The sequence below is a fragment of the Astatotilapia calliptera genome, chromosome 19 (assembly GCF_964374335.1).
Source record: "Astatotilapia calliptera chromosome 19, fAstCal68.1, whole genome shotgun sequence".
Classification (NCBI taxonomy): Eukaryota; Metazoa; Chordata; class Actinopteri; order Cichliformes; family Cichlidae; genus Astatotilapia; species Astatotilapia calliptera.
Window position 1 is genome coordinate 25,196,497 of NC_137440.1, and position 25,830 is coordinate 25,222,326.

At 38.9% G+C, this 25,830-nt stretch overlaps 2 protein-coding genes across 8 annotated transcripts; one reads left to right on the forward strand and one right to left on the reverse strand.

Moving 5' to 3' along the window:
- Window positions 1-471: 471 nt before the first annotated feature.
- On the reverse strand, window positions 472-6,713 carry spata7 (spermatogenesis associated 7). Of its 6 annotated transcripts, none has more exons than XM_026152912.2 (12): window positions 6,487-6,713; window positions 5,618-5,680; window positions 5,440-5,529; window positions 4,238-4,285; window positions 3,478-3,575; window positions 2,870-3,324; window positions 2,712-2,757; window positions 2,177-2,295; window positions 2,036-2,086; window positions 1,856-1,933; window positions 1,618-1,675; window positions 472-1,519 (listed from the first exon to the last, which is right to left on the reverse strand). In XM_026152912.2, exons 1-12 carry the CDS (start codon window positions 6,500-6,502, stop codon window positions 914-916), a joined length of 1,728 nt encoding a protein of 575 aa, XP_026008697.2. In that variant the 5' UTR covers window positions 6,503-6,713; the 3' UTR covers window positions 472-913. The 6 variants fall into 6 exon arrangements, with proteins under 6 accessions (XP_026008697.2, XP_080149884.1, XP_080149886.1 ...); XM_080293758.1 differs by having other exon boundaries at window positions 1,856-1,939; XM_080293760.1 differs by having other exon boundaries at window positions 1,856-1,939; window positions 6,634-6,697.
- Window positions 6,714-7,992: 1,279 nt separating this feature from the next.
- kcnk10b (potassium channel, subfamily K, member 10b) lies at window positions 7,993-25,142 on the forward strand. 2 transcript variants are annotated; one of them, XM_026152621.2, is made up of 7 exons: window positions 7,993-8,126; window positions 11,717-12,132; window positions 19,098-19,215; window positions 20,866-21,026; window positions 21,270-21,462; window positions 21,558-21,700; window positions 23,417-25,142. In XM_026152621.2, coding segments are annotated over exons 1-7 (1,680 nt in total). In that variant the 5' UTR covers window positions 7,993-8,125; the 3' UTR covers window positions 24,065-25,142. The 2 variants fall into 2 exon arrangements, with proteins under 2 accessions (XP_026008406.1, XP_026008405.1); XM_026152620.2 differs by lacking the exon at window positions 7,993-8,126 and adding an exon at window positions 8,429-8,727.
- The last annotated feature ends 688 nt before the right edge of the window (window positions 25,143-25,830 follow it).

Genomic DNA, 25,830 nt, shown 5'->3' on the forward strand with positions numbered 1-25,830 from the left:
CACTGCTGGCGAGGACCTGTCTGTTTACTTTTTACATCGACCCATAGCTAATGGCAAACACACGATATTGCAAAATAAATAGTTTCAAGATTCAAGCATAACGAAATCCCTGACACAGTGCACGAAAATTAAATAACAGATAAATATAAAACCTTTACTGACAGAATGTGTGTGTGTGTGTTTGTGTGTGTACATTTATTAAGCACCGTAAACATTGGTACGTATTTAAAAGATTTAAAAAATAAGAATTTACTTGAGGATGTTGCACATTAGCATTGAAAATGAGTTATTAAAATGAATGTGTATGAGGATGTACATGTATAACTGAACAGCAGAATATTGCAGATTACCTGTGAAGTGTACATAAAATCTATTATATACATATAATAGATTATTTTTTATAGTTTCCCAGTTGCAATATTTCCCAAGTTAAGAACCTCAATGATAGTCTCAATAATCAGAAGCAAGCAGTGAATGAAAAGCAAATTTTATTGCAGTTGTAAAGACACTTTCTGGTAACAGTGGACTTTTCAGGTTGAACACACTTCACACCTTATCTGAAAATGTTAACTTGTGCTACATCATACTTAAAACTGACAGGGCAGTATACTGAAACTAATTGCAGAGGTAAACTGCAGCTCAGCCACTACAGTGATCAAGCTTATCCCCATCCTAAATGAGAACTTTAAAGCTCAGACTTATTTTTGTGACATTTTCATTGTGCTTTTGTTGTTAAAAATTCATCGAAAACAAAGCAGAAGTACAACACTCTTTAGTGAGGCTCGTAAATAACCAGTGTTATTTCTTTTTATATGACACCTTTTAAAAATGTGAAATATCACTTCATTCTCTGGAACACACTTCACTCGGTAAAAATGTAGATGGACATAAAATCCCACAGTACAATAAAAACTTAAAATTCATCTTCGCTGCCAGAATCCCCTGCATTTGAACGCTGCTCACTGGCAGCACTTTCACAGTGTGTGTTGCTGGACACATGCAACAACTCTGACAAACTTTTCCCTAGATCCTCAAGCTCATTAGACTGTCCATCAGCTTGCTCTTGTTCACTGGCTATAGCAGAATTCTCCTGGGTTTCACTGTGGACGCTGGTTGTAACAGTTGTGCCTACTATATGGAAATCCTCTTCACTGGCTGTTGTATTATCAGGGACATGCTCACTGACCAAAGAAAAGTCAATAAACTTTCCCTCACTGTCACCCTTCTTATCTTTTTCAGTTATTTCAGTTTGAGAAGGAGTTCTTGTAGGAGAGTGTAAGGGCGTAGAAGCCAATAAGGGATCAGTATAAGCTGGGAAATCACAGTGTTTAATTGGGGACACATAAGGAAACAAGTCATTGTCTTCTTTGGTCTTTACATGTTTTCCCGCTGATTCCGGACACGGTAGGAGGCTATCAAGCAGATAATTCTTTTTTTCAAGCTCTGCAGTGGAGCTGGATATGTTGGTTGGTTCTTCAAAGTCTTTACACAACACTTCCAGCAGGTGGCGCATTTTACCCTAAAAACAAGCAAAGCGGGCTTATAAGAACAGCTTAAAAAGCCATGAACATGACTTGCCTAAAATGTTTTGTATTATGCATGAAATTACATGCTGACCTCATCTAGTTGATGACGATTCATGTCGATGTGCCGATTTAACACACGGTCTAGGACCCTTGCAGAGGACACAGACACTTACATGTCAGTAATTACTCAAAATAAGACTCATAGCTACTATTTAATCAATAACTCCTTTATCAGTCACATACAAATTTATTAAGAAGCTGTGCAAACGTCTGTACATCTGTCATCCAACTATGGCACAGAAAATGTAAAAGAATTAAAATGTTTCAACCTGTCAGAAATGTGTCTCCTGGACAAGATATCTTCTGTCACAGCAGAAATGAATTCAAGGTACATTAATTCTTCTTCTCTATTCCTCGACAAAACACAATAATTCATTTATTAGATAATGTATTACTTTAGATTGTTAAAATTTGTCTATGTCTACTAATCAGAAGGTCGGTGAACTTACTCTGTGGATACTCTCATCATATTGGGAGATTTCCTATTTTCTGGTGAGACCCTAGAAGATGAAACACTTTAAGAATCTTACTGAACAAAGTAATTAAATAAATAATAAAATGCAATGTCCTTTTCTACTGCATGAGCTCACCTGGACAAGGAGTCGAAAAAACCGCACTCTCTGCCCTTGGCTGCTCGACTCTTTTGTCTTGATGATGAATATGTGCCATTAAGCTCATCCTCAAACGACTCATGCTCTGTAATAAATCCCTGTAGAAAAAAAACAGAAAAAAGAAAAGAAGGCTGGAAAATGGGAAGTGTAATTCGATTCTGTCAAAGCGTTCTTGTGATCAAAGTATTACTGATAAATTGTGATATGTATGGTAAATGGACTAGTTCTTATATAGCGCTTTTCCACTCTTCTGAGCACTCAAAGCGCTTTACACAACTTGTGCATTCACCCATTCACAACTGACATTCACACACATTCATACTCCGATGAATGCATCGGAGAGCAATTTCGGGTTAGTATCTTGCCCAAGGACATTTGGCATGCAGACTAGGGGAAGCCGGGAATCGAACCACCAACCTTCCGATCAGTAGATGACCTGCTCTACCACCTGAGCTACAGTCACCCACATGTATGCATGTATGCATTATTAATCAAATCAAATTCTCCAAATTACCTGAGATGGCTCATCAACATCCAGCATGCAGTCCTTGTTCTTTACGCTGTATGAAAACAACCAAAAGACACGTGAAGACACAAGCGGCACATGCTGAAAAAAAATCTCCCAAGACACGTCTTTAGATCTGCAGTCTCATCAAGACATTCAGCCGTTACCTTCCATCACACATCTCCTGTTGAAATGATGTTGAGTTGCTGCAGTCCTGAGTAGGTTTTCTCTGTGGTGCTCTGTAGTAGCGATATTTTGACAAGTATGAGCTCTTATCTGATTTTAAGGTCTTAGGAGTGAAAGGTTTGTCTTGTGTAAAGTGCTGTGAATGTTTCAGTAGCAAGTCTCCGCTGTATGTCTTCCGGACAGGGTCCTGGAAGGTTTTGTAGGAACTCTGATCTCCAGAAGCTGCCAATGAACAAGCTGACGACTTTCTTCGAAAAGTTGCCTCCGGGCTCCGATGCTTCAATTCTGATGCTGGGCGAGTGTGATGAGAGCTGACATTGAGCGATGGATAAACCATCTCATTGACTTTAAAGGTGGTGTTGAACCTAGGGCTGGAGACCAAGGAGCTCCTCGAGCAAAGGTAGGTGCTGTCATCATACTGCACAGATAATCTGCTCTAAAAAACACACATGGGGTGAATCTGTTGTTGTGTAGACTGAAAAAGATTCCAAGCAAATAAAGTTGGCTTTGTGTTTGCTTGAAATCTGCTAGTAAAAAATTGTTAGCATCACATGAAGCAGTGATTAATGACAACGCCAGATTTTCTTACCTGTGATGAAGAGTATGAAGTTCTGCTATTCCTCTGTGCAGGTGCTGACTGAGGACGGCCATTTTTCCTCAACCTATCCCGCTTGATCTGGTCATTGTCTGTAAAGAGGTATTAAAACAACTGAAGTAGCACAACAGTTCACTACTGGAACTTTAACATTATGCACTCCATACTGTACAGTAATGCCACTGTTTTGCACATGTCTCAACTCTGTATATTTTTATATATTTTATTTATTGTTTACTCTATTTAATTTGTAAAATATGTACACACACACACACACACACACACACACACACACACACACACACACACGTAGAAAAATATTTAGTATACACATCCAGAAATGCATATACTATTATATATTGTACATATATTTATTAGTTTCAGATGTAGCCATTCTTGAATTTTGCTTGTTTACATTATTGTATTTTGCACAACTCTGTTGCTTGTGAAGCTCGCACACAAGAATTTCACTCACATGTGCTGTACCAATGTACCTGCACATGTGATGTGACAATAAAAGTGATTTGATTTGAACAGATACAATTCTCTGCACTGCAGAACTATCACCAGCAGCAAAGCATGTACTTTACTTTATTTGCCTATTATTTACTTATTATACGCACTGCTAATTATGGCATTATTTGTCTAATTATTAGCTAAACTTATGACACAATCTAAATTTATTTTGTCCCAACATCTCCTGCTGTATGAGTCATAAGAACAGAGTATGGCCACCATATATATGTATACTTACACTTCACACTACACAGCAAGCTTTTGGGTACTGAGGTATCAATGGCAGCTGGTGGATAAGATAGAAACTATTAGTATTATTACACAACAGAATTAAACACAATACTTAGTTTTGGTCTGAAGTATACAGACAGGCTCAAATATATACATAAATCTACACCAGTATTTGGTTAAATATCCTTTAGCATGTTGCACCTGGACCAGATCCTTTGGGTAAACACAAAAAAGCTTTGGGTACAATTCTAGGTGGATATTTGACTCTTCCTGGCAGAATCAGTTGAGGTCATTCACATGTTGGTTTCCTGGTACAGAACCAGTTTTTATACAAAGTTCACACATTTAATATGAGACTGGGGCTTTGCTTTGCTTTATCCATTCCAAAATCAGTTTTGATGTGTGTTTTAGATCATTTTCCCATTTGAATACCCAATTGTGTCCAAGTTTCAATCATCAGGTTGTTGATTTGAGGTGAAGTTGAAGAATTTTGAGGTAGTCTTCCTTCTTTATTATTCCATCCTCTTTGTGCAGTATACCAGTACCACTGGCAGCAAATCAGCTCAAAAGCACAATGCTACAGCCATCATGTTTGACAAATGGTACAGTGTTCTTAAGTTTGAAAGCCTCACCTTTAATCTTCCAAACCTAAGTCTTGTCATTGTGGCCAAATAGCTTAATCTTTGTCTGATCTAACCATAAAACCTTCCTTATAACTGTTTGAACTGATGATCTTGGAATCTGCAGTTGTTTAGAAATGGCTCCAACTTGTGTAAATCTAGAGTAAACTCCTATTGTTCTTCTTAGATCTTCAGTGGGTTCTTTGGACTTTCCTGTTCTGAATATCAGTCTAATGAGTCCTGTCAAACCAACCTTCTTATGCTCCAAAGAAAAACTACCAGTTGTCAATCATGATCGCCAATGAGATGTTAATAGGCTTTGACCTTGTCAAATTAAAAGAACCTTAAGCACAAGTTATTAAGAAATTTAAGTTAGTGTATGTATCTGAGTGTATGCAAACTTTTGACTTTTTTGAGACAATCCAGAACAAATCCATCCTCAATGGGTTTTAATGGGTTTTTAAAAAAGTAATTAAAGATGTATGCTGTAAAATCAATGCACCCTGAAAAAAGAACAGTTCAAATAAATCATTAACAGCCCCAAATTACCATGACCACAACTGTAAAATATACCTGCCATGCAGCTCACCTTTAGCTGAGTAAACCTTTTTGTAATGAGACACCATGTGGTCTTTAATGATGGATTGTGTCAACTTGCTAGAGGAGAGTGGACAGAAAGCTAAAAACACAAAACAATATATGATAAACTGTTAAATTAAGCTCTTCTTACAGATGACCAGTACTCATGAGCATGTAATAATACTTACGACTACTTTTCAAAGCCTTTCCTCTCACACCAGGGCTGTACCCCAGTCCAGATGACACACTTCCTAAAATGTAAAAAAGTGTTATGACTCACACTTTATCAGTTACAGGTTTTTTATGATTAAAAACTTTTCATTTATCATTTCCTTTTATAAGTATGTGGTGCACAGCGCTTCTCAAGACTAAATAATTTTTAGATAACTAAAACAGCAAGTTTACCACAGCAAGACACACAGTAAGGCAATGCTAATTTAGTTAACAGGAATCTATGCGTTTCCTAGTATTTATTTATTTTTGATCATTTAACTAATAACACATTACAGTACAGAGTATTTTCTTTTGGACCTGGCAATATACTGTTAAGGGGTTCCAAGACTTTCGGGGGTAAATTCTGTGCTATAGGTTTTAATGTTCATAACACTGACTGTTTACAAATAAAAATAGTAAATACTCAAAAAGTGGTAACATAATTTGAAGTAAATGTTTGAATAACACTGAAAATAAATAAGACGAAGCTCCAGCAAACAATAAGAGTACATACTGGTTTAAGTTTATAGAGGGCAGTACTAAGCTGATATCGTGGATCTCTTCAAACCAGAAACAAGAAGAAACGAATAAAGATTTAACAGGTTAAAATGTCACTAAACGTAAGCTGGCTTTACTGAAGCATCGTTTTACAAGCTGTTTTCGGTACAGACAAGGGACTAGTAACCACTGTGCTGACCGACTTGAAGCCATATTATTAACAGTAAATACGGTGGACATGAGCTTATCTTTAGGTAGCTGCTTAAGCAAAAAAGCTAAATGTGCTAACGTCTCCCGACTCATTATCCAGCTACATGGCTAACCAATGCTAATAGCATTAGCATACCTATTCTTGAGTCCATAATACTACACTCAGCATATCCCAACCTCGGAAATATTCTGAGGGAGAGATGGCAGAGCTCGGATCCATCCAGAAAATTCACTGTACTTAACCGTAAACATGCTGACGTAGTGATACAATCAAATATCGTACAAGTAATAACCTATCAAAGGTTTAGCAAATGAAGAGCGAAGAAACGCTTCCCCGTCGCCATGCTGGTTGCTATGATTGCTGTCGTCATCACGTTGATGCACAACAGGAGCACGCACACACACAACATGAATGAGAAAATTGAATCGAAATGACAACCTAAGAAAAACGCCCTTAAATCCAAACTTGATTAAATGAAATATGTCAAATAGTTATCTCAACAGTCTGAAGAGTACAGTACATATGATAAAGATATGACATGCACAACATAATAATAGACAACCTGACAAAGATCTCCTGTGAATATTTGTGTTTCAGTACTTGGATTTCTGGGTGTGGAGTTGCAGACTAACAGGGGGAGCAAGTGGGGCTAGTGTAAAAATCAAAACAAAACAGGAAAACATATACAGCCGTAAATTCAGGACCACTTGACCCTCTCAAAGGTCATCAAGTGAGAAATCATCCTTGAAAGCCCATGTTTGGTTAGGTGAGGTTAATGTGTTTTGTGGCTTTGCAGACAGAATACTGCCTCCAATGGACTAAAACAGCTTTCTGGTTGTTTATGTGGCTGGTTCAAGAGCAAACATTATAATTTATTCACCGTGTGGGTCACTAGATCCTTTCCAGTTGCACCAAAATCATCAATAAGCATATCATTAATGGTAGCCGTTCTTCTTCATTACTGCAACAAACTCTGACCATGGTGTGCTGTTATCATAAAAAGCCAAATCCTCAGTGACCTAGTTTTACAGTAAAATGTGGGAAACTACAGTACCACAAATATAAGTTATGATTCATCTGAGTACGTGTTGGCCACGAGAACATTCTGTCAGCATCATATTGTTAATTCTCTTATTTTCCTTGCATTGTTTGATTTAACTTTTAACCCCTTGCGTCATTTACCAACAAAAGAATATAGTGTGACAGGCAACACATTTTACTGGCACTTGAATTGGGCATAAGTTCAAAGGAGAACTGGTCAATGACTACATTGGACAATAACTTTATTGTAAAGTGATCAATATTTTTGATGCTCAAAGAGCTGACTTTGATCATTTAGGATCGTAAAGACGTCAGTTTACAATAATGTATATTTGTTTATTTGCAGTGTATCCACACGATGATCTATTTTGATTTTACCATAAGACCGCATCTTCTTTTATTAAGTGATTCATTTCTGATCTTGTACATGTGTGTGTTGCAGGGCGCTTTTACATAACAAATAGATAACGAGACAGTTCATTTCCCCCCTGTCTAAACTGTCATCCCGCCAAATCATCAGATCTATAGTATATGATTTGGGGGGGGGGGGCTGCCGGAAGAGGTGACCTCCCTGTACCACTGAAGCTCATAAATAATACAGTTTTCCTCACATGCGTGAATGATGTAATGGGTTAAGTCTGCCTCTGATTTGGTGATCATCTTTGCGCCATGTGGTCAGACGCTGGTTACGGTAACGATAATAGGATCATCTGGTTTTGGGGGAAAATATAAGAGTGAGTATTGAAAATCGGATTCCACAATGAGAGAAAATGCCTCTGATGCAAAGCTCGATGCACATTAACAATGAAGGCAGGTGGAGGAGAGCGCTTATTTGAATTAAAGGGAGGGGACAGCATCCTCCCTCGTTGTTCTCGCTGCCGGTGTAACGCGTGCGTAAAGTTGCTAGGTTGGGCCACACTCCGGCTGTGTTTCTGGACCGGACCATTTGCGTGCGTGCTCTAGTGTGAGTTTGGAAGTGGTTTGGACCGCGGAGTGGAGCCACTGCTCAGTGCAAGGTGCCACACGTATCTCTGTCAGTCTGTCAGGCGAACACCACGCGTCCAGGCGAGGTGGAGAAGGAAAAAAAAGGAGGGGGTGCAAGAAAGGAAGACAGACAATGCGGTTTTGCGATGCCTTTATTCCTTTGTGCAATCCACTCCCACTTCGATGAAAAGATGATGTGTCCAACATGAATTTCTTGTGATTTGTCCATTTTTTCCTGTATTTCTGCGATCACGCTGACTGAATTTACCTGCGTTTTCACTGAGCCAAACCTAGAGATGAAATTTCCAATAGAAAACCCGAGAAAACAAGTTAACTGGGATCCAGAACAAGGTTGGTGAATATTGCTGTTTTACTGTGGAATAACTTCAGATATGCAATTAAATAGTACTCTTAATGTCAGTGGAAATACTTGATACACAATCTCATCAGGCTGCATTATTCACAGATTCAGTATACAGAAATTCATATTTTTGCTTCTTTTCATTTAATTGAGCGGTCCCTTTATTTGCTTTTGTGATGCAAAATTACCATTCATATACGACAACGCGGCTTTTCTAGTTTGCACTATCTGTCCGCTCAGACGTATAAAGCAACGTTGCTGGATGCGGAGCTCTGGTAGTGACAGGCTGGCAGAAATAACCAGTATGAGAGCGGAAGAGATTTCAAAAGAGAACTAGGCTGTAAAATGTGTCTACTTAAAAATAATGTCGCCATCTAAAAGACATCATTATACTTAGGAATAGAATTTATAAGAATTTCAGACATGCGATTTTTATTTGAAGAGAAATGTTGTTGTTGTTGTTGTTGTTGTTGTTTTAAATAATATCATGGCTCATGTACCCCTTGCCCTTTCAAAAGCATATAAGAGTCGTGCTAAGTCTCCAGTCACTGCTGGAAAGGAATTCTGCTTTAATACACTATGCATGGGTATCGTGTTGAGGAAGCTTGCGCCTCCCTTAACAGAGGTTTTATTTTGAAATCAGTCACTGCCGGAAGTGTTTGGGGTGCACTGGGTTTGATTTAATGTTTGAAATTTGAGGCTCAGCTGCCGAATTAAACGCCTACAACCTGCCCAGTGCCACAGGGCCTAAAGCTTGCCTGAGCCTTTATGTTTAATACCACTAGACTTCTTTTTGTACACTTAACTGTACATCAGATGTAAATATGATAGATACTGTCATCAAACTCCTTATCTGTATCCACATGCTCTGTATGTCCATCTTTGTGGGGCATCACTACATGAGAACATTTCCTCTGCTTTGGCCAGACATACTTGGATCCAAAGGGAGGGCTGAGAGGTTGAGATCAGATAAAAAAAAGAAAAAACACCACTTTCCACTCAAGCCTTATTTAATTTGCAAAAATCAATTCGAAGCTGTTGCATGGTTCAAAAAGGATTTTGCATTAATGGATCATAGCCTCAGAAAGGTGAAATGCAAACCTTATAGTGCTCACTGCACTTCTGGTTTCAACTCTAGCTGTAAAATATAGATTATAGTTTCATATTCTCTGCTTTTTCTCAGAAGTGCATGAAGTTGACTTTGAAATGAACCAAATAAACTAAATATATGACATTCAGTCATAGTTAATTTATTTAATTTCACGCAGTCAAACACTGTGATAAAAAGAAAATTAAAATCTTAGTTAGATTAGTCATGGACTTGGCCTAGTTTGAAATTCACTAACCAGTAACTGTTCCACTTCATCTCTAAAAAAACATTGCACCAAATATAGCATACTATACTGAGTCTTCCAGCTGATTCACCACCCAGTCTTTTTTTTTTTTTCTAATAGATTTGTGCCCTATTGCAGTCAGCACCTTTAAAGACAGATACTATAAACCGAAAGTGTTTTTCTCCACCTTAAGCTGACATCACATTGGTGTTATTGATTCAGTCTTTTATATAAGAATTGACTCGGAAGATGAATAGCTCTTAGATCAGGGAACAAGCCACTTCCTGGACATTCTTTGACTCATGGGTCGATGTGTGTGTGTGTGTGTGCGCGCGAGTGCATGATCATGCTGTGGGGACCTGAATCTGTTTAAACACTCACACTACGGGAACAGAAAGCAAGTCCCTTATGTGTTAAGTTGAGGTTTAGGCAAGATGGAATAAGTCTCCAGGAAATATTAAAGAAATACATGTCCCCTCCTCTAAAGTCATAAATACTTGATTAAGCATGTGTGCATTGTACTTAGCATATCCCAAAAGTAATATCACCCCATTTAAAAAACAAATACATTTCTCATCCCTACCTTCAAAGGTTACATCACAGACAACAAGCTCCACCCATGGCTCAGAGGCACTCCATGCTTTCCCTTTTTGGAGTTGTGGGGGCGTCAGGGCAGGGGTGAAGTCTAGAGCTCTGAAAAAGCTCACGCAGTGCTTTATATACATTAAGGAAGTCGAAATTTGGCTATCTCCATAGGTGATGTTTGATGGTTGACCTGCTACAGTACACGTGCATTTGTTATGAAACCTCTTTGGAAGACAATAACTGAAAGTGGCACTTATCCCTCACTTACAGTCTATTAGAAAAATTGGATCCTGCTTCCATTCAAAGAGAGTAACTCAATTTTCACCTTCACCTCTGCCAACATTACTGTAAGGTTTTCATTGGTGTGCTTTTTATATATCTGTGTCCATCCATCCATCCATCCATCCATCCATCCATCCATGTGTTGTAACAGAGCAGGGTTGAAATCAGATGTTAAAATGAGAGTACAAATTATGATCTGTAAGGCAGATGTGAGGCCAAGTGATTGTGGACCCCTTTTCACAAGTGAAATCTGAAATACATTTTATATGAAGAAATTCTCAGGATAACAAGCTTCTGAGATGACAAAGGAGTCTTGTTATGTTTGGCGGAGCTGTAGGCTGGATAACTAGATTTTTTTCTAATAGTGTTTGACTTTGCAAAAAGCCTTTTATTAGCCCAGTGTAGGAGGTATAAAATGTTTTCAAAGCTTCATAAAGGACACATAATTTCATTACAACTGTTTAAAACCTATGTTAATGTCTCCACAACACAAAATTCGAAATATAAACCAAAAGAAAGGCTGAAGGTGAGAGAAAAGGTGAAAAGAAAAAGAATCTGCGCATAAATCAACAAATGAAATGTCCAAATGCCTGTTGATTTAGGTAAAAGGTTCTTACAAAAAGAGCCTTTAGCCAATTATTATAACACATCATAAATTACCATCAGAGAGACAAACGTGCAGTAAACCACTGGTGTTTCCATCTTTGTAATCTATATTAAAAAAAAAAAAAAAAAAGTGTTACAACAGCCCTTTCTTCCCTCCTACTTTCTTTGCTAGTGGCAGTCCAGACCAACTTGGTCCCTCCCAAAAAGGTCCAGCCTGGCATGGTGAAGTCAACCCTGGTCCAGGCAAGTGTTGCCACCATGCAAAACCCAATGGGCTGCGACCCGAAAGCCAGTGGTCACTGTCCACTGCCACGTTTGTCCATCTCATCTCGCTCTGCCAGTGTTGTGGCTAGCATGGACACCAACTCTGATGGCTCGACAACAGGGCTCCACTCAGTGATGAAGTGGAAGACGGTGCTGGCGGTGTTCATTGTGGTTGTTCTCTACCTGGTTTGTGGAGGTCTTGCCTTCAAGGCTCTGGAGCAGCCATTTGAGAGCAACCTGAAAACTAGCATCACCCTGGAGAAGGCCTCTTTCCTCGAAAGGCACCCATGTGTTACTCCCAATGAGCTGGATGCCATCATCAAGGTAAGCGCTTGAAAGTGGACATGATTGTCTGGTGTTTGTTTCCTTCTTCCAGGCATTTTGGCAGCCTCTGTGCACTTTATTATAGTACCGAGCAATTAGGTAGAGGTAAAAGGATGGGGAGCTGGCGCTATTCCCAGTTGTCGTAGAGCAGGAGGCAGGGCCCCCTGGATCGGAGCAGAGTTTAAAAGGATGGCAAAGCATGGTATCCTTTACAGTGGGCCTATTTTGTGATTAAGAAGTAGCTACGATAAGACTGCACAGTGCTCCTTTCTGTTAAATAAAGGGAATGTGGAAGTGCCAAAAACTGCAGTTACTCTAATGGCCTCTTAAACTTGGCTCCAAAAGTCAATCCTCACAGACTCCCATGGAAAAATGCCCAACTTTACAGCGTTAAAGAACACATTTACAGCTTGGCACAAAAATAGTTTTGACCTCTTAATAAAAACTACAGTGGGTGAACTCCTTCATTTTTGCACTAAAGTAAGGGATTTGGAGCCACTGAATTTTATACAATTTAAAAATTGTTTGTGCTCTCAGGGCTTTTTGAGGCACTTTTAATCAAATTATATGGCTGCTGCTTGCTACAGCCTGACCAAGACATTTGTTCTGCCCTTCCCATTGAATGACGGTTTCCTGAGTAACAGCTGATAACTGATAACAATCAACCCTCCCGTAGAAACCTAAATGCATTTAGTTTTCTAATAAACACGGATCTTTTAGAACACATACACCAGTACATGCAGCCTGATATTACATAACAAAAGACAGCATGATCATTGAGAAGAGGGCAAAAAATGTCTTCACAATGACCTTTATGCTATATTCACAACAAACATTTTTTTTATTTAATTGCAGCTCTCTCTAGTTTTCTTGCTGTGTAAAGACAGAGTAATGATAGCAATAAGGCCAATTTTCTCCCATTTTATTTGACAAATAACTAACTTGTATTTGCATAGCTAAAAAACCTTCAATAATAGATGTGTTAGTGTGATATGAAATTCCAGAGTGCAGCTTTAACAACGCCCACATGTTTTAAATAAGGAAACAAGCTCATGGCTGTGACAGCGCTGTTATATTTACTGTGAGAAATGTCAGGAACCAAGTTTTTTTTCAATGTTTTCTTTTTAATACTGTGTGATGTTGCTCTATTATGACATACAAAAATTGTTAAAATCTTTAAAGACCCAAGAGAGATTTCAGAAACTCAATATTCTAAACAGTCTCCCCAAAATCCCGTCACTATCTGCTTTCCCCCTCAATACAGCATCTGCTGCATAGAAGCAGGGTGCCGGTGTTTTACTGGGCACAGCTGTTTGCCCAAAAAACTCGCCTGATAACTCTTAAACCTGCGGCATATGGTCTGACGCTGTCTTTAGAGTGTTCCACATTTTACCAAGCCAGCTTGTGAAACTTTTTTATAATTGTGCGCACTATCAAGCAGACCCACAAAACAGAACCATTCCCATCTCATTGAAACTTAACGGCGCATTTTACAATGCATTTTTATGGTGTCAGCCGCTTTATAACACACTATGGCAGCAGTTCACATTGCTCTCTAGCACCACATCCAAAATTATGGATCAAGATTTAAGGTCACTACACCCAGCTGACACTTACAACTGCAAAGGGGAGTGGAAAATGATTTGAGATGTATGAGTGGGTGAGTGGGAAGTTTGATTTGTGAGGGAGTGATGGGAAAAAGCAATCAGTTTGCAGAAAACATCTAGAAATAAAAGAAAGAAACATTCTGGACAATCAAAAGAACTGAGTAACACAAGAGCTGAAATACAAACACAAGCACACAATTAACAGGAATCAAAAGAGACTGAAAATAGGTTTTTTTTGGCAATGGAGAGAAAAAAAAACAGCCTTTTAGAAATCTTGTGCTTTCCTGTTTTTCGAATGTAGCTTGAAAATAGTAAAGACTTGGAAACAACCAAATGGCAATGCTAATGGTGTGTTCCACTTTCCACTAGGATGGCTCCATTTGACGTTAATATCTTCAACACTACTCTAGTGAATATCGGACTGCCTCTCTCCTTCTCCACACCCACCTCTGTTCTTTTCTTCTTCTGCTTCTAGCTTCTTCTTTTATTTCTCTAGCAGTGCTCAACCTTTGAGCCACAAAAGCCCTATCAAGAGCTCTCAAAAATCAATAACAGTATGTCTTATGGAGGAGTGTGTGGAAATTAGAACCTTTAGCATGGAGTGCCTGGGGTCCGGAGGGAATCAATTATTCATTACACAGACCAGCAGGCACACACACCTCCTGCTGCTCAAAGTAAAAGTGCTGGAATCATAGACATGAGATTCTTCTAGACAAATCATCTAATTCAGATAGATGAGAAAATGTTTAATGGCATGTCAAGTCATTGATCTGATATAGTTAATTAAGAATAGTGGCAAATTAGTCATGCTCGGTTTGTGCACTTATGTGTATAATGATGAGCTTTTTACTGCTACTCCTCTCCTTTCTATCGTAGCTTCATAAGTGATGTACTAACATAATCAAAACATAATATGTAAATTTCTGTAAATCAGTAGATATAATGTTGATCTGCTGAGTTGTTATGGGATTCCAATACTAAGTGTAAGCCATGTGTGAAGTTCATATGAACAAATAACACTTTTTTTCCCTGGTGTCTCAAGCAAAAGCCTGGAGGACATGCTGCTTCACAAGTACTCCATCAAAAAGTATGCCCAGTCCTCTAACAGTTTCCATTATCGGCCTGTGTGTGCTATGTCAAGCCTGTCACTCAGCCGAAGCCTTTATGCGGGGACACAGCAGCGGTGACTCACTGTTGTCAAACTGTTTGGTGGAGGAGTTGACAGAAAAATGGCAACCTTGGGAAGCATGTGCATGCCTGAGATGGAAGCAGACAGTATATCACATCGCAAGCTCTTGTTAGGGCACAGCGTGTGTTGATTTAATGTGTGTGAGTGTGTGCCCATGCACGTCTGTTGACCTCCTCGTGTCTTCTTCAATATTTGTGTCGTCCACGCACCCACTGTGCGCCCACGAAGACAGCAGACCTAATTGGCTTTCCTGTTGCTGTTTTGATGACTCACACTATGGCACGATGTGAAGCCGTGCTGTTACTGACACCAGTCAGGTCTCATTTATTGATGAGTCACTTATTTAAAATAAACTTTTGTATTCACTGAGCTACCTGCAGTAGAATCTACGTCAGGTTGTGCTGCCATTTCCGTCATAATCTTATGTAGCACAAATTGTGCTTTTCCGGAAAACGTCAAGCAAATTCTACATACTTGATCAAATGCGAAATCAAAATGCTCCACTAACTAGTGAAGGCTAAGCTCTTTAGATGGCTGCACTGAAAAAGAAAGGCAAAAAAGATTCATTTCTACTCATTTCCATTTCAGGTTTTCCTTGAAAATACCCCCACAGCTTAACACTGGGCTTTTAAGCATGAATAATAAACTTTTTTTTTTCTCACTATTATATTGCTATTTTCATTTGAATCTGATCACCTGTTCCACATGAAAAGTCAATCATAAAAACCAGCCATATACAACCATTCTGTGAAGACATAATGAAAATCACATGATATTTTGCACAATGCTATTATTCATAATCTAAAAAAGTGCATTTAAATTAATTAATCAGGAAAAAGTGTGAGCACATCTATAAAAGCAAAGGTTTTGGTAGTTTGCTTATGTGGAGCATTCTGATGTGTGCGCATTCAGGATTAAAGACATCAGCAATGATCTTAGAGAACCAATTGTTACTGCTCATCAAGGGCATTTCCAAACAATCTGAGATCGATCATTCTACAGTGAGAAAGATTATTCATACGTGGAAAGCTTTCAAGATAGCTCCAAAGTTTCCGAGGAGTGGAAATCACAGCAAATTCACAAGTTTAGACAATGAGTCAACAGGCCCGAAGTTAACAGGTGAAATGTTAAAACTGGCTTACGTTTGCAAAGTTGCATCTGAACAAACAACAACGCGATTTTGGAACAATGTGCTTTGAACAGACATGCACAATGCCCCATTTGGCAAAAACGAAACAGCATATCAGGACACCTCATGCCAACTGTTAAGCATGATAGTGGAGGCGTAATGACTTGGACTTGTTTTGCAGCCACAGGATCTGGGCACCTTATAGTCAGTGAGTCAAACCTGTATATATCAATTCTAGACAAAACTGGGTCACGCAACAAGATTTGATTACAAGCACAGCAACAAAACTACAACAGAACGGCTAAAAAGGGAAAGAGTCAATGTGCTGCAATGGACTGAAGTGCTGTCCTGGGACCTTAAGAGAGCTGTGCATAAAGGGACACCTGCAAACCTCAATGAACTGAAGTAATGTTGTAGTTATATGTATCCCAAAATTCCTCCACAATGATGTGAGAGACTGATGATGATTACTGAAAAGGATTACTCAAGCTACTGGTGCTAAAGGTTCTGTAACCTACTGGATCACTATATGTAATTAGTTTAAATCCACTGTTTCTGTATTTTGGCTTAGTTGTTAAAAAATATGGTATAATATATCATGTGATGCTGTTCATCTGAGCTGGAACTAAAATAATTTTAGGACCTGGTAAGGACCAGATGATTTTATATTATTATTATACCGTGATACGTAACCTTAGAAAGAGACCGTGCACTTTCTTTTTACCCTGATTGTATATGATGGACCTCAGTGTCCTTCATTGCAACAAGCATTAAGTCTTCAAGGGGGTTAGGTTAAAGCTTTAGATATTAGTAATGTTGAAAGTGCTGCAGAGGACAGTGCTTGGCAATGTATCACAATGAGGTTGGGTGAAGGATAGAGCAAGGCACCGTGCTGGCAGGATCACCGCTGTCCCCCGCTGTGGGGTAGAAAGGCACACCGAGAGGATAAAAATCTGCAGTGAGTGTGTTTGCTCTGTAATGATCCTGCACTGAAGAAACAGAAAACACATTAGCCACGAGGACTCGTGAGCACTCTGCAGTGATTCTTTGGTGAAATCAAAATAGAAAGGAGCACGAGGCGTGAAACGAAAACACCATTTGTCTTGCTAATTAATGTACTGCAACACAACACAAGTCACCATCCTCATGGCTCCAAAATGCATGTGCAAAAGGAGGATTTTTCTCTCATGAAGCATGAACATGGCTGAGAAACAGACAAGTGCCAAAAATAGATCTCCTCATACAGTATTCAGATACATTGTGCGGCTATATATAGCTCTCCCTTGACTCCAGAATTAGGTTATTTGGGGTTTATTATATAATTACCACTTTGATATTGCCCCCATAAAGCAGCTGTGTCTGCTAAAACCTATGAAGTAACGTAATTGAAACTGCCTAATTATAGATACAAAAAATCTGTCTCATTAGGGAGAGAGGGCACTGATGGAGCCGAGGTAATCACATGTAAGATTCTGAATAGGCATGTGCAGCTATGTGTTTAGTGGTCCCAGACTCTCTGCTGTAAAATGCGTATCACGGCAGTTCATACATATTTTATTATACCGCTCTGCACTCTCTGAAAGGTTATCTCACATCTCACTGTATAAAATGGGGGCTGCTCTGTGTGACTTTCATGTCAGCAGAAGTTTTGAGCCTAAAGATAAAGAACTATAAATGCTTGTGTAGAGAACACAGCATGCCCATAAACAGAAAATGTAGAAAGACCAAATGATAGTCAATTAACTTTTCATGGCAGCATAATGGAGCACAGAAGGCAATCAATGAAAATAATGAAGCAGTAAATGTTTTCCCTGCACTAGACAAACTAGTCGATGGAACGCAGAAAAAAAGGCTGACGTGAACGAACAACAGGGAAACAGCAGTGTTTGGGCTGCAAGTGAGAGTCTGTGTGGATTTGGTCCATGTGAACTGTGAAAACATGGAAACTGGGTGTGTGGAGAAACAGCTCCTCGAAGAGAGCCAGACACTGAACAGTTTAAACGCATCCTGTGGTCAGATCAACTTGATGTGCACACGATTAGTAATTCGAAAGGCTCAGAAGAGCCTGCTGCACCACCTTTTACTTAAGTTTCACTGCCTTTCTCTCATTTAAAAAAACAAACAAGTCTTTTTTTAAACTCACAAGCCAAAGATGATCAAGAGGAAATTAAAAAAAGAGCAACTATACATGTTTATTGCAATGCTTAGTTATTGAGTTTCCAATTACAGTTCACAACAGTCAGAAAATGGTAGCTCAACACAATACGAGTCTGGACTGAACTACAACAGTTATCAGCTGATTTAATTAAGTGTAACTCAATCCACAGCCTCAAGGCCAGGGACGTCTCCAGAATTTCTTCATGGGGGTGGCCATGTGGGCACCACCAAAAATATTGTGGTGGCACACCAAAAGCAAAACAGTGCAGGAGTGCCGAAGGTGATGGGGTGATGACTATAAATTGTGAGGGACCTACAAAGTGACACAATATGAATGACAAAAATCACATATGCAGTAATAAATAAATTATTTATTCCGCTACCAAGGACCCCCCTTGGTAGCGCCCCTGCTCGTTCCACGGATATAAGAATGATTCAGACCTCATTTAACTTGCATTCCCTTCCTCTATTGTTCAGAGCCTTTTTTCTTTGTATTCAGGTGGTGACCTTCTGGGCTGATGTTGGAGATCGTTGCACTGGATCTAATCTCAGTTTCCTCACGAGTGTTACGCAATCAATTGCAATACATAGAGGCGCATGTAACAGAAACAATAGTAGGACGTTGTTACTCACTCTGTTCACACCATTGGGGCTGTGTATAGTGAAATCAAAGCAGACACGTGTTTGTTGTGTTGTCATCAGCTGAGCTGGCATACAGTCATAGCTTTGATTAGTTTGTAAAAGCTCAGCGGCAAAACAGGAGCCAGCTGCTATTAAGCATTTTGGCATGACTTTCACTAATTATGTCAAAGTACACATTTCAGTTTTAAGCAATTTTAAATACTTTTAATCCATATAATTTCTATATTTCTCTACTTTCCAGCATGCTATAGATTCTGTGAGTGGAGGAGTGAGGCCTACTGGAGACACATTGTACAATTCCAGTCACTGGGACCTGGGCAGTGCCTTCTTCTTCGCTGGAACTGTCATTACAACTATCGGTAAAACTATTAGATAATGCTCTCTTTATTACTCTAAAACACGATGAACCTGGTATTGCTGACAGTCCATGCAATTTTCATTGTACGTGTGAACCATCAAAATTCCTTTTGAACTCAATTTTAACAATCTAAGAATAATGTAGACTGAGGCGAACCTCAGATCTCATAAAAAATACATGCACGAGGTACTCTCAAAAGCACAGTCTTCATTTATACAGCGTGAACAGATGTAAGAGGATGTACGAGAAGGAAAAAAAGTTTGTAGTAGTGAGGACTACTAAATGGCATCAATGTTAAGCCTTGCCATTCTTAAGTATATATGAGAGAGAGGGAGTCCCCTTCACGAGAATTCAGTCTGATGTAATTTTGTTGAAGATGTATGTGAGACCTGACTCATTATTCAGTGTATGATGAAGACACTGTTGAGTTTTTTTTAATTGTCTCATTTTGCCCTTTGTTGCTTTTTAAAGAGAAACAGTAAATTGTGACTCACTGAAATTCTTTTTAAAATGAAAGTAAAAAGACTTTGGGTACCTGGCTTTGATCAGATGGAACATTTTGATATACAATCACAAAATCAAAGCTGAGGCACTACTGTTTGTATTCCCTCTATCAGCTGTGGGTACCATCCTTTAGGTGACTGGAAAAACAGCATGTCCCTGACCTCCTTAATGGTGTAGTCTAGAAATTTAATTAACCTGGTAGCTTGCTTCATTTAATCTAGTGCACAAATAGAAGATCAACACAAATATCACCCCATAGGACCCCCTCCATTAATAATAAAAAAAAGCAAATTATATGTATTTTTAATTAAGAGAAAAAGAAAATATTTGAGAAGACCTTCAAAGATAGCAGGATACGATCAATATTAATTAGACATTCCACAGAAACAAAAACAGGGAGGCTTTAACTCTACAGATAAACAGGATAAGATTGAAGCCTCCTTAAGGACATCATATTTTTCCTTTGATCTATTATGTCCAGTGGCTTGAATAATTGAAGACACTCATTTTAAAATTATATGAGCAATATATATACTGTTAATGTGTTTCTCTTAAAGAGACTGAAATTTGAAATAGATCCTTGCATGCTTTCTTTTTCTGATGCTGAAGCCATTGACTCCATTTTCTTTTACTAATATACCAATATTTTCTGATCCAATATCCACAATTAGAAGTAAAAAGCAATGAGAGGTGGCTTAAGACTTTTGCACTGTACTGTATGTTGTCCAACATGTGTAAACATATTACTTCTCTCAATAAAGGTAGTATATTCTACACAAAGAACAGGTATTATGCTAATATTCTGCTTTTCAGCAGGTTAAAACAGGAGATAGTGATTTGTGTCTCCTGCCTGACGCTCCTCAAGCTCCTTCCTTTTACCTCCCTGTATCATAGTATGTCATTATTAATTCAATTTTCTTTAAGGGGAATCTAATTATTGCATTACTTACCTCAAGCCCTGCTCCTGGAACTGAAAGGTATTACATAAGAGCTTCAATTGATTATGTTGCATAAGGAGGTCTTGATTGTCTTCTGCTTCTCATCTTACCACTCACTCTTCTCAGCCCTGCTTTGTTTTTTGACCTTCCTGTCCTGTTTCTTCATTTCTTCTTCCCTCCTCCTCATTCTGCTTTCAATTGTTCAACAGGTTACGGAAACATAGCTCCGAGCACGGAAGGCGGGAAAATCTTTTGCATCCTTTATGCCATATTTGGCATCCCTCTCTTTGGCTTCTTGTTGGCGGGGATCGGAGACCAGCTGGGGACCATCTTTGTAAAAAGTGTCTTAAAAGTTGAAAAGATATTCAGGGTGAGATACAAGTAACACATTGTGATGTTTTCTTCTTTACTGGCTGTGTAAAAAAGTCAAATATGCAGATATCATTCTAACATTTAGCTGCATTTTTATTCTTACCCTAATGGCATATGTAATGGTGTCTTCTTTTTTGTTTGTGAGCCATGTTTCATTGCTTTTTGTGGCTCACACTGTCACTCTTACATCATCTTTTTAGTTGCTTATATTGGTTCTAAATGCACCTCCTGTTCTTTTCAGCAAAAACACAAGCAGATTAGCCAGACGAAGATAAGGGTCACATCTGTTATCCTGTTCATCCTGGCTGGCTGCATTGTCTTTGTCACCATCCCTGCTGTCATCTTCAAACACATTGAAGGCTGGACCACACTGGATGCCATCTACTTTGTCGTGATCACGCTCACTACAGTGGGAATAGGAGACTACGTGGCAGGTAGAGCTACGCTCCAAAATTCGGGCACAATAAGCTGTTCTGTTGAAGTTTTGGGCTTAATTTCTGACCATAACGACATTTTCCTTCCTCTTCAGGTGGAAATCGCAAGATCGATTACATGAAGTGGTACAAGCCTCTGGTGTGGTTCTGGATCCTCATAGGTTTAGCGTACTTTGCAGCCGTCCTCAGCATGATCGGAGACTGGCTCCGAGTACTGTCTAAAAAGACCAAAGAGGAGGTAAGTCTTGTATATGTATTATTTTACAACTCTACTCTGGATCTGAAGGTTCAGAGGCAGCATCTTATATGTTATAATTATTAAAATATCTATAGTGAGTTAAAAATGATCTGTGGTTTGTGTCTCAATTTTTTTATTTTTAGGATCTCACTACGGTGCTGCAGTATTCAGAATTAAAAGCATTCTTATTTTCCTTGTATTGTCTTGTGCTTCCATCTCTTAAAGACCTCAGTCGCACAAGCTTAGAGACCAGGTGGCATCCCCCTGGCATAGCAGTGTTTCACGATGGAAAAATATGTATTTCCCCAAGCGGTTGGTAATGCTTGCTGGAGGTTGCTGTGTGCCACTAATTAAAATCTGTTACAAAGAGGGTGCTGCACCAAAAACCTCCTTGTGATGTCTTTGGTTGAATGCAGATTTCCACCAACATCTGTAATTTTGCAAACCCTCGCCATTTACTTTTCAGAAAGACAACTTTTATTTTGAAGGCAGATGCTTTCTCTTTTCAATATGTTCCACTTTTCAGTTTCACCACTGCTTGGCAAGTAGTTTACAAGTATTTGCAAATGACTCAGCAAACTACTTGTCACCAAAGCAATCACAAAGAGGTTTGCCATGCAGCATTGTTTGGGTGTTTGCAAATGTTTTCACTCTATCAACTTCCAGCAACCTCCAGCAACCAATCAGCAACCAACAAGTGGATATGCATGTTTCCCTAGTGACCCTTCTCTTTAAAAGCATCTCGTCTTTTCATGAACATTTAAGAAAATCAATATTAACCTGATGCCAGCTGGGCGTAAGAGTAAGAAGAATAATTGGAAATGAAGCATTTAAAGCAAGGGCAATGAAAATGGGGCATAGGTCAATTGAGTCTAACATTCATGAGTGCAGTCTTTTAGACAGTAGCTTTTCTTTAATATTTCCAAGGCTGATATTGGTAAATGTAAGATCCAACCTTACTAATGGCTACAAAGCTATAATTTAGCACAACAGTTAGAATGAACAAAACAGGTTTCAGATATTAAGTAAAAGCAACACACAAACTTAGTAATTAATGACTACTAAATCACAGACCTGATGAGGGTTAAACACTTTTGCTCGAGCGTACATTTATTACATTACTAAACTTTTGTGTTAAACTGAAAACAGGCTTGTGCCAAGTTAGTAATGAAAGGACCTTTTGTGATATATTGGAAGAGTTCACGCCCAGCAGTGAAGCTCCCTGACAGCTTAATGTTCAATTAACAAATTATTGGCTTTAGAATTATTTTGATGGGTTCGTTTTTTTCTCTCAACAGTATGCTGGCTCTCTGAAATGAATGAAACACTCTTCAAAACTTTGAGAATCAATGTTTCACTGGAACTTTTGCCACATTAAATATAAGTATTCAACAGTGTAGTGGTATATATATATATATATATATATATATATATATATATATATATATATATATATATATATATATATATATATATATGTGATAAAGAAAAGCATAATAGGGCCTCTTTAGAATAGCAAATACAGTTGAAAGTGGCAGGGAGACTTTGCCTGTAAAAAGCTACTTTTGACCACTTTCGTAATTATGAAATTACGTTTTCTTTGTGTCAGTAGTAGATGTTATATGGTGCTATATTGAATGGTATATATGGGATACTGTTGCTAATCTGTATATTATCCTTTAACTGTTGCTTTGTTTCCATGTTCATATTTCATAGGTTGGGGAGTTTAAAGCACATGCTGCTGAATGGAAGGCAAATGTCCGAGCAGAGTTTCGTGAAACTCGACGACGTCTGAGTGTTGAGATCCACGACAAGCTCCAGCGAGCAGCCACCATCCGTAGCATGGAGCGCCGTCAGCTTGGCCTAGAGCAGCGAGCTCACTCCCTTGACATGCTGTCACCAGAGAAACGGGCTTTGTTCGCCAGTCTGGATGCTAGCCGCTTCAAGACGTCCTCCCAAGAGAGCATCGACAGCAAACTGAACAACCTGAGGTTGAAGGGGGCATGCGAGCCGTACGATCATCAGGGAAACGAGCAAACGCAAGAGACCGCATCATCTTCAGAGGAAAATCTCTTCAACCTACGATTCGGATCCCTCAGTAAGCTGGCCAGGCGCAACAAGAACCGTGAACTGCGGAGGAACATACCTGAAGATGTTCGGCGGGCAAGTTTAAGCATAAACAATGGCAGCGCCATGCTCGGGGAGGAGGGAACGGAGGAAGAAGAAGATGGTGAGCCAGATGAGGAAAACAAAGAAAGAAAAGAGGGAAACACCAGTCTGACAAACCTCTCGCAGTACACAATGGAGCGCTCAAAGTTGAATGGGTTCACACCGGCACTGGCCAAAGACAGTGAGAATAATTAAGTATTGAATGCACAAACACTTCATCCACATACAAGGAGTGTTGAGACAGGAAGAGTGAAAGATACTCAGACTGGGAGAGTGCACAGTCCTTTGAGATGTCAAGAAATGTGCCTTTCTGTTTCCTATGCTTAGATTGGAACTGCTCCCAAGAAGTCAGTCATCATGCCATAGCTATGGGAAGAAAATGTGTTGCCAAAAATGAATAAAACTAACGGTGCAGAAGAGGGTGTAGTAGAAATACCTCATTGAGATGTTGCTGTTAAATAGGCTACTTAAGAACTTTGATTTCTACAGGAGCAGTATTGAACCGCTCTGTTGATTTTTTTTTAGCCCTCAAGGCTCTTCTTCCATCTGTTCATGCTGAATCTTATTTTTTTAACAATGTGGGCAGGACCGCTTGAGAGCTAGATTCATGCCATTCATTCAGTACTATTATTGATCTATGGGTTGTCATCTCATACTCTAGGGGTCTATTTTTAGCCCAGCAGCATGCTACAAAGTGACTTTAATATTTATCGAACAGAGGAAAGTAGGTTGTGTTTTTGCTGGATCAACAGGCCGTATTTACCTAGATGACATGTAGAACGATTGCTACATTATGTTTGGCTTTGAAAATGTAGCCTGATGCGAAAAACTACAATATGTTAACAGCTTAAAAAAAACAATCTGAAGTGCATGGTACCAACCATAACCATTCATTGCTGGCATAAACTAACTGGAAAGCTTGAATTTGCAGCTATCATAATGAGCAAAATACACTTCTTTCATTACTACTCTTCTCTCAACAGACAAACAATGTGTCTCTGTAATGATTGTTACCATTTTCTGAATTGTGAATCAACACAGACAAACATACACAAACACAGACTGTCGGTAATGTAAAACACAATTGCATTTTTTTAATGACATTCAAATGATCACAAACACGTTGAGAGTGTTTGGATGGATTTTAATTGATGAATGTGATGCTGTTAATTTGTATTTGCCAAGCATGTTTACATCTATGTTTACTTCTTTTTTTAAATCACCCAAGTTGTATTTTTCATTGAACTGTAAAATATACTGAACGTGTTTCTTTTTTGTATTGCTTTTTTAACAACACAACTCACAAAGCATCTTGACACTGCTATGTGTGGACGGGGGCATTTCTTAAAATTTTAGTCCATTTTCACTTGATTTGTATTTTGCAAACATTTACTGACACTCAAAAACAGCTTTAAATTTTACAGGATTAAATGTACCACTGTTGTACTTTGCATGCATTCCTTAAGGTGAACATTACACACACACACACACACACACACACACACACACACACACACACACACACACACACACACACACACACACACACACACACATTGTTCCAGTAGCCTGCTTGTCTGATATGATAGCATTAACCTTTCCATGACCCTAACCTGTGACACACTGAGCGGCTGTTTGTTGTGTGCAGTTTATTTTTGTCACATTAAATGTAGTGAGTGCCTTTTTAAAACTGAATAAATGAACAAAACATAAGAGGTATATTCATTATGTAAGTACTCACAGAAAATGAATGCAGTATCGACAAAATTTGGACTAAGATAAAGTAGAGCCTGACCAATTTATTAATGGGCCAGTATTATATACAATACATAATAGCATATTTTATTGCCTTTCAAAAAAAGGCAATAAAAGATGAGAGAAACACCCTTCAACCATGTCGCAAGTGTTGACATTGCATAATTTGTCCACCAGAGGGCACACTGCAACTTCCTTTAGGACGA